At 33.2% G+C, this 10,041-nt stretch overlaps 2 protein-coding genes across 2 annotated transcripts; both read right to left on the reverse strand.

Moving 5' to 3' along the window:
* Positions 1-355: 355 nt before the first annotated feature.
* LOC128290637 (LRR receptor-like serine/threonine-protein kinase ERL1) lies at positions 356-3,856 on the reverse strand. Its single transcript, XM_053026372.1, has one exon. The coding sequence runs from the start codon at positions 2,173-2,175 to the stop codon at positions 526-528; it is 1,650 nt and encodes a 549-aa protein (XP_052882332.1). The 5' UTR covers positions 2,176-3,856; the 3' UTR covers positions 356-525.
* Positions 2,176-3,530, reverse strand: LOC108475013 (probable LRR receptor-like serine/threonine-protein kinase At4g36180). Its single transcript, XM_017777031.2, has 2 exons — positions 3,259-3,530; positions 2,176-3,124 (listed from the first exon to the last, which is right to left on the reverse strand). The coding sequence occupies exons 1-2, from the start codon at positions 3,528-3,530 to the stop codon at positions 2,176-2,178; spliced, it is 1,221 nt and encodes a 406-aa protein (XP_017632520.2).
* Positions 3,857-10,041: the final 6,185 nt, after the last annotated feature.

Consider the following 10,041-nt stretch of genomic DNA (forward strand, 5'->3'; position numbering starts at 1 on the left):
CAATGATTGGGTACTCATTAGGGGTGGTGCCGCCAATGCTTGTGACTGTATCGAGATTTACTAAAACAAACAGATTAAATTACATAATTTTTTTTCAAGTGGATAATCTTCGTAATTAATAAAAAAATTTGAGTCAATTAAAAAAAAGCCCCGAAGGACTGAGGAGAAGAAAAAGTAAATATTTTCATAGCATTCGGCTTTCTTTCTTCTTATTTATTTATTTTTTTTTGGAAAGGTCGGAGAGTTTGGTAAAATGATTTCCCTTTTTTATCCGTAAGTCGCGGAAAGGGAAGCAATTTTCCAATCACCTTATGAAGACAAGAATAAAATTTAGAAAATATTTTTTCTGGAAACATTTTAGTTCAAACAAACAGACAAACTATTTTATTTTACGAATATTTATGTACAAGCAATTAAGTTACCTACTAATCATCATAGAGCTAAAAGAAGAACTGAAACAATCTTTGGAAAAGGGATCAAGCGTCCATTAATTTAGCAAACAAAGAGATAAAAAGAAGAGAAAATTCACTGGTTAACAGATGATACTCTGATTTTTCTGCATCTGATGATTCCATCTACGATTCGGTCAACACTTGCCCAATAAGCCTTCCTCCATTTCTCATTCACCAAATAAACAACCCCAAAAAGTCCCCAGAAACCAACTACATAGCCTGCAAATGCCAGTGCGAGCACCATTTTCCACTCCCCAGATTGTTCTTCGCTATGCTCAGACTCAGATGATTCTGGCGTTGGGAAATCTTCGCTGTCGCAGTGGCTACCAGCAGGAGCTCCACACAAGAATTTGTTGCCAATGTATGCTAACCCATCTCTGCTCAACGTATCAAAGTGTGGGCTTGTTGGGATTTCGCCACTCATATTGTTGTGTGCCAAGTTTAAAGTTGAGAGTGGATCCAACAAAGCCAATGATACGGGGATCTCTCCGCTTAGATTGTTGTAACTGAGGTCGAGAGATTCCAAAAGACTCATGTTTCCAATGGCGGTTGGGATGTTACCAGAGAGACGATTATGGGAGAGATTTAGTGCATAAAGCCCTTGCAGATGGCCTAATTCCGATGTAAGATTTCCCGTAAGCTTGTTGCATGAAAGATCCAGTCCATTATTATACGTTCGAACCACATCAAATTGCATTGACAATCCCTTAGCGACCAGGTTCACTCGAACACCAATGTACAGTTGTGAGATGATAAACCCAAGAAGATTTCCATCCTTTGGCCTGTTTATGATTGTCTTTAAACCAGATAGCTTTTCAGGGATTGGACCAGACAGTTGATTATTAGAAAAGCCAATGAATTGCAGATTTTCTAATGCATTTATCTCTTCCGGGATTGAACCATTGAACGAGTTGAATTCCAACAAAAGAATTTGGAGGTCTTTGAGGTCTCCAATGAATTCAGGGATCTTTCCACTGAGTTTGTTGTTTCCCATATCGATAACCGATATTCTCTCAAGTCTACGAACAACAGAAGGGAATGGACCATCAAAATGATTGCCACTAACATTTAAAAAGCTCAATCTTTTAGCACCTTGCAGTTCCTCTGGAATACCACCGGTAAGATTGTTCGAGCCGAGGTTTAGATACACTAAAGAGCTGCAATTTCCGAAGCTGGTCGGAATGGTTCCGAACAAGTTGTTGTTGGAAAGATCTAGCAGCATAAGCTCACAGTTTTCTTGACATAAAGAGAATGGGATCCGACCAAAAAGTTTATTATCAGAGAGTGCCAAGTACCTAATTTTGCCTAGTCCGACCTCCGCAGGAACGTTGCCTGTGAAATTATTCGCTGATAAATCCAAAGCTTGAATATTCTCGAGCTGCTGAGGGATCAATCCTTGAAGCAGATTGTTTCTTAATATAAGTGTTGTCTGGATGAAAAATGACTTTAGCTTGATGCTAGGTGGGATGACACCTTGGAGCCTGTTGAAAGAGAGATTTAAGTAGCCTAAGTTGGGAAGATTGAACAGCCAAGAAGGAATTGTCCCTGATAGGCTGTTATTGGACAAACTTAAAAATACTAGTTTGGTCAGGTTTGATATAAAACCTGGAATTTTGCCTCCTATATTACATGAATCAAGGGACACGATTTGTGGTTGAAACCTTGGTGGAAATGGTTGTTGGTCTACTTTCACGGTTAGCCCACTAAATCCCAGAACTAACATTTATGGAGTTGAGTTTCTGAAAAAAGATGACAATGAAGGGATTGATCCATTCATCTTGTTGGAACTAACCTCAAAGTAGCTGAGATCATTGAGCTGGCCTATGCAATTTGGAATGTTTCCGGTAAAAGAGTTGCCTGCTAACAATAGATACCTGAGAGAGGAGATACTACAAATTGTGTCGGGGATCAATCCATGAAAAGAGTTCTGAAGCAAAGATAGAAGTTGCAGGCTTTTTAAATTGGATATTGATGGTGAAATCTCACCACTTATGTTGTTCATATCTAGACTCAACATTTCCAACCTCGTAAGGTTCATCATGGAGGCAGGTATCCGTCCTTGAATCAAACTGTTGTATGCTATGAAATCAACTAATGAGGTGATGTTGGCGATGGAGGGTGGGATGGATCCAATGACATGAGTAGATGATATGTCGATTGATTCTAATCGAGGCCAGGGGACTGCAAACATTGAATGGAGATCAACCATAACATCAGAGTTGTTTCCCACATGAAGTGTCTTTACTTGAGGAAGGTAAGGGATATGACCTTGTAGGTTCGATCTAGTGAGGTCTAGGACTGAGAGGGAGGTGAGATTGGCCAACTTACTCGGGATTTTCGATGCCAAGAAGTTGTAGTCCATGTACAATTCAGATAATTTAGTGAGGTTGAGAAGTTGCTCAACTGGAACCTCCCCAGAAATCCTACAATTAGACAGCTCAAGAAACCTCAGCTTGGAAAGAGTCGATACCGATTTAGCCCACAGGTTTGATCGAGATGCTTTGGATAAATCCACACCATTCAGTTTTAGTTTTCTGAGATTGTTCAACCTTTGCAACCAACTCAAATTCGGTGCATACAAATTGCCTCGATTCATGTATGTGTATAGAGAACCTTCATGAATTGTCCGGGTAGATGACAAGGTAGTGTAAATTGATGAGTGGTCGTCAATGCTTGAAGAACACGAAAGATCAAGTTCCATCAGGAAAGTAAGGTTGGAAAACTGGGTTGTAATGGAATCATTGAACATAACATTCGATAGATTGAGATACGTGAGTCCAGTGAGATTTGAGAATCCTAAAGGAACCTTTGAGAAACTGAAGTTGTTGAAACTGAGGTCAAGGTATCTGAGATGAGTAAGGGATAGAACAAAGAAGGGTGGATGGGTCCAGTAAGAGCAGTAGATGGGACATCAGACGTTGAAACAAGTTGGGAATTCGTGTCCAGAATAAGGTTGTCTGGTTTGGGATTTCGAAGGTCAATGGCTGTCACATGAAACGAGTCCGAACAGTCGATTCCATGCCAGCTGCAGCAGTTTTGGCCTTTCCATGAAGATGAACGATTTGAAGGGTCTGCCATGTTTGATTTGAAGCTCATCAATGCTTCTCTTTCTTGTTCATGACAATTAGAAGCATTTATAACAAGTAGTTTGGAAGAAATAAGCAGTAGGAAAATAAAGGTGGTCATGATGATGATGATGATGATGAGTTTTATGCATTAAAACAAAGTCTTGGATTTAATCCGTTCAGAGATCCAATAGTTTTTATAGGAGCAGTAATTGAAGTTGCAGAGAAAACCCTGTTGAATTGTTATTTTCAAAGTTTTGATTGATAGGGGGGAGTGAGTGATGTAACATTTTACAGGTAACTTGTTCTGATCAAGTCCTTTATCTAAAAACAATTTCATAGGAAATTTAAAGCTCTGTGATAGTGTTGATACCTAAAGACAATTTCGTAGGGAATTTCGAGTTGGAATTTTTTTCTGATGAAGTCACATCCCATCCCATCCTGCTTCCACCTCGACTCTTAAAAACAAAAAAAAATTGTCTCAAATTTCACCTCGAAATTTAATAAGAGATTCCACTTCGCCCGAATTTAATTGAATTATTTTATTTTTTTATTTTGAATCAAATAAATTTTATTTATTTTTATTTTGAACCAAATATTTTTTTTGAGTTTAGACTTAAATCTTAAAATATTTATTTATTTATTGAATGTAGAAACTTAATATATATTATGATAGTTCTGTAAATATCTCAAAATGAGTGAGTAAATTTATCTCAAATTTGACCCCAATTTGATTCAACCATTTTTCAAAGTTCATCCAACCTAAAGGTTCCATGGCTGAGTTGAGGCTCAGTTCCAAAAAAATTTCAAGTCTAAGCTCGTTTTCAAGTTAGCCTGCCTTGCCCTAAAAGCCTGTTTTACTGTTTAAAAATTAATAAAATATTTAAAAAATATTTTTATTGATGTTTTATATATTTTATTATTAAATTTTTAAAAAGTTTTTATTTTTTTTGCATTTTAAATTTTAAAAGTTAATTAAATGTTAATGTGTAATCCAAGTGGCAATCCACGTGCGTTAATATTTTCATTCATTTTGAGGTGATTTGAAAAAAAAAAATTAAGGGCAAAAAGATGAAAATTTAAATAGAGAACTAAAATAACTTTTTTTATAACATTAAAGGACGAAATAAGTGATTATGCCATTTATTTATTATTATTACTTCATCGATGACCGAACAATATACAAATTGACTGTGATTTTCTCTTTTCTATTTCTTGTTCCATTTAAACTTTTAATAAGCGTATATAATACTCAACTCAACTGAATTATTTAAAAGTTACAAACAAATCATTTATCCGTTAAATTATTAAAACCATTATTCTCAATAGTGTGTTAAGATAGTACTAAATAAAATATAAAAATATTTGAAGGAAATTAACAAATTTGTCTAACAATATAGGTTTTATCTTTGTTTTGGTTCTAACCATTAAATATATGAAAAAAAAAGCTTCTTCAGAGTGATTGCTTTCCTTCTTATTTATCTACACATCACTTTCAGTTTTATCATCACTATTTTATCCAAATTAATGACTAAAGAGACGTGCTATTGGTTCTCTTGTAATTAAAGAAAGAGACGTAATTAAAGACTTATTATTTTGAATCCTAGCATTTGGATTATCGATTAAGGGTGTTTTTTATATCTTTAAAATCGAGAATTGACCCATTGATTATGCCTGTATAGTAATTTAAATGGTTGTGTGTGGGTGTATAAGTTTGAGATTCTACTGTACCAAAAAATTTTATTATTTCATTATATAATTCATCAAATCTTTTTTCAATTTTGTTATTTAATTAATTAACACTTAACAAGGGAAAATTAAAAGAAAAAAAACCGCTAAGATATTAATTTAGTTGAGAAAATATAAAATAATTTAATAGCACATTTTATTTAGTTGTATCAATGAAAAAAAACTTAAATTATGCAAAAGTGACTAATTTGTAAATTTACTAATAGTTGAGTGATTACATTATAAATTTACTAATAATTGATGACCAAATTGTAAACTTACCCATCCCCACATCTAATATTTGTTAGGAACTTAACGGGCCAATCACCAATTATAACTTTTAAATAATTCAATAACTATTTTGTAATTTTTTAAAGTTGAATGACTAAAATATAATATTTACTAATAGTTTATGGGTGTCGAAACCACCAAATATAATTGCCTACGCTCTAACTGAATTAAACTATAGTATAGAGAAGTAGGGTCAATCCCACAGGGACTGGGACTTCTAATTTTCCTGTTTACATGACCAGATTCCTGAGTCTAGGCAACTGTCATGCCCACAACCTATACATGTAGAGCTGAAAAGTAATTAAAAGGAAATTTTAGTTGATAAAGGAAAAACAAGTATAAAATAAAATGAAATAAAAACGGATTGATAGTTGCAAAACAAAATTAAGTAATTTAAATTAAATTGGTAAATCAAATATGTGAATGCTTAGCCTTAGCCTTAGCCTTAGTATACTCCGAACTCGAACTGGTCCTTGAAAGTGGATTTTTCTCTTCCAAACAATAAGTTAGTTATAGTGATCAATGACACCTCAACAGCCAACTCTTCCTTGTGTAGTTGGTTCCGGTACGACTTCCAAACCAACCCTTACTGATTATCTAACCACGTAACATGCGTTCGCAATTTAAGATCTCGGCAGCCTTACGATCTAGATAAAGAGTCCAACTCAAATTAATGACATCAACTATGTGGGTCTTTTAAATTTGATCATTATCTCCCTTAATGGAATCCAACTAGTTTTTTTTCTAACTAGACACGCCAATTTGTTCACGGGATCTCAAATACGGCAAACGACCGACTCACTTTCCCAACTGTACACCAAAACAATTTCCTCCCAATGTGCATTTTGAGCTGAAATTGGATTAACTTTGAGGGACGAATGTGACTATCCCATATTCTGGAGAGATAATGAATATCGTGTTATAAGATTTTAGTGCTTGATTCATTTTTCACAATTCTCATTTAGTACGATGACCAAACTAAAGCTAAATGGGGATTAGTTGAGCATGAGATTAATCATGCTTTTTTGGATTATGAGAATGAATTTAAATGTAATGGTGATAGGTGAAAAGGAGAGGAGACTTTGATAACTATAAAAGTAACATATTTTAATCCCATTCTTAATGCGTTTTTGGATGATTATTTATGCAAATTAGTGAATTTGATACTCATAATCCTTTAAATTCATGTTTCTATACTTAAGAGAACATTTGGGAGCAAAAGGAGCAAAAAAGAGCCAAAATCGGACAAATAGAGTTGTTTTTAGGAGCCACACGACCTGGGCATTTCCACACAGGCTGGACACACACCCATGTGCCAGCCCTTGTCAATTTCACACCCTGCTTCCCAAATACGCTTAAAAACTCAATTTTTAAGCTTTTTGAGCATTCTAAAGTCTATAAATACCCATTAGAAGAAGACATAAGGGGGCCATCAGGTAAGATCAAAGAAAACACTCAAAGAACGCCATTGGAATCAACTCGAAAGCAGATCTCCATCAAGATCGAAGATCTCTTTTTAATTTCTTTCGAAGTTTTTATGAGTTTTTTTATGTTTTGTGGTTATTCTGACTTTGAGATGTTTTCATTTAGGATTATGAACTAATTCCCTAGATATCTAGGGAGGATGAAACCTATGATGAATACTTTTATTTAATGTCTGCTTTTTACATGATAAATACTTGATTCTTGTTCTTAGTTATGTATATTTATTTCTTATTTTAATATTTCTGGGATATTAATTCATATTTAATGTGCTTAATTCAATGGAGCCAAAAGCTCTATTTAAGAGTAGATCTAGCATAATTGAGTGGAGTTGCATGCAATCTTAGAAATAGGACGACATAAATCCATCAGATTAAATTCAAATCTAATATTGGAATCCATAAATCGAGTTAATGCGATGATAGGGGTTTTATTAGAAAGAGATTTCAATTAATCAAGCTAGAGTCAGTTGTTCTTACTCTCGAAAGAGATATTAACATAATTTAGGGATTTCTACGAATCAAAACACCAATTTTCTTGACTATTTGTGTTTATTTTCTTTTTAGTTGCTTGGAATCATGCACTACAGTTAGATTTGTCTACAATTCCACTTTTCACCATTCTGGGTAGTTTTAGTTTTCTCCCTCTCTTATGATATTCTACTTACACTGTGATAATATCTGGTTGTACATTGAGGACAATGTACATCTTAAATGTGGGGAGGTTATTTATATAATTATTAGAAAATATCTTAATTATGTCTTATGTTTAAATAGTTTTCTCATACTTCCATTAGAATAAATTTTTATCGATTTGAGATTTTTGTTGATGTGTTTTAGATTAATTTGTAGATATTGGTGCATTGGTTGATTTAAACTTTAAGACATGAGAGAATCAAGCATGATAAGTTTATTCTCAGAATTAAAAGTTTTAGGTTGTTTCTCTGAATTGAGATATTATTTTAAAGTTTTAAATTTACAAGTTTGACATCAAAAACCATGATTTTTTGTGAGATTTTGAGCTTTCAGAGCATATATTTTTCTTGCTCATTTGATTATTAGTTACGAGTGTGTCAATTTAATTTGTTATTCTAGAACTTGCTTCGATTATACATGTCAAGACTACACCTTTGATTTGATATACTGAGATGATAAAGGCACAAGGTTTTAACCCACTTATCCCATTAAAAAGCCTACCTTTTTAATTAACCTTTAGTCAACCCCATTGAGCCTAATACATTGTTTCTTTATTTAACCATTAATGTTAATCTATAACTCATTTTTTTCATTCAGAATTTTTACAACAACCCGTTTTTAGTCAAATCAGAACAATAGTTTTGGGATCACAAATTTGAAGTCAAAATATTTATTTTATTATTATTCTAATGTATACAGCATGATTGAATGATTGTGTGAAAATTTCGTTAAGAAATTTTATCGTTTAAATTGTCAATTTGATAAAAAGGACTAAATCACATAAAGTGTAAAACTTGAGTTCTAATAGCTAAAGGTGTCTAATAGCTATAGAACCTTAAAGTTAAGGCCTTTATGTTGTAATTAGACCATGATTAGTGTGAGTGGACATAAATGGACATGAATAAACGAATTTAAATGATTTATAACAAAGGTTATTTTTGTAATTTGTAAAATTATGTTAATAAAATTAATTTAACAAAACATTGTTATTATTTTTATGTTCTTCATCAACTGAAATTAGAGAGGAAGAAAATCCAAAAGCTAGGTTTTCTATTCGGTCACTTGTGTGCTTGATTGGTAAGTATTTTTACTCCGTTTTTAATGATTTTTATATTTTTGTAATCGTTGCAACTAGTACTAGTTAGCCCAGGGACTAATTTGCAAAATTGTTAAAGATTTTGAATGATGCCATTGTTGAATACATGTGTATTTTGAAGTTCTTGATAGATTATGAATGCTTATTGATAGATATATAAGTTTTTGTTAAGTGATTTTTAGTGAAAATAAAAAATAGGTATTAAATTGAGAAATATTGAAAATTTGTGGTTGAAATGTGAAATAAATGAAAAATATGGCTTGCTAAGGGTATAATGGTAATTCTGCTAATCATGGGTGTTTTGAAATTTGCATTAATTTTTTATTTTATGAAATAAGGACTAAATTGTGAAATATGTGAAATATGTGGGGAAAAAGTGTAAATTTATTTTAAAGTGTGTTTTGGTCTAAATTGAATAGAGAGATGATTAAATAAGTTAATTCTAAATATATTTAGATCAAGAAAGGAGAAATACAGGCTTGGATCGGGGAAAAGATAAAGTTATCGACTAATAGACTCGATTTGTCATTTTAACATCCAAGGTAAGTTCGTATGTTATAATTTCATTTCAAATGTATTTTATGTGCTTTGATATAGCATGAATATTGATTATGTGATTACAGAAAAGTTCGGAAATGATTCGATGAAGATTCGACAGTTGGAATCCCAGTTGAACCTTAGGAATAGTTTAGGATGCTAGTGACATGTCATTAGGGATACCTTGAGTTGGCTTCAGGCCATGATTTATCACTTCGGGTATGATATAAACCGATTTGGCTTCGGGCCATGCATATCGGCTGATTTGGCTTCGGGCCATGATATCAGAGTTTCAGATAAGTTACACTGATTTGGCTTCGAGCCATGGTACAAGTATTTATCGTGTAAGACCCTTAAGTATCCAACTTCTATTCTAAATGGTTTAACGGGTAAATGAAAGATGTGGTTGAGTATGAGGTTGGTGCAAGATGGTACAGGTGCGTACAGCAATGAATTGAGTTTTGGAAACTATGGAATTGATAAGTCTTTGGTAAGTTATGTGAATGATCATTTGATATCTTTGAGATTTAATAGAATTGTTGTGTATTATTTTCTATTATTTGAATGATTAATGAAGGGTGATAGTTGCTTATTGTAACAGTGAAGCTTACTAAGTTATATAGGTTACTTTGTTGCTTTTCCATGTTTTATAGTGATTCCAAAGCTTGTTCAGACTCGGGGATCGTCGAAGACTA

This window comes from Gossypium arboreum, chromosome 3 (assembly GCF_025698485.1).
Source record: "Gossypium arboreum isolate Shixiya-1 chromosome 3, ASM2569848v2, whole genome shotgun sequence".
NCBI lineage: Eukaryota > Viridiplantae > Streptophyta > Magnoliopsida > Malvales > Malvaceae > Gossypium > Gossypium arboreum.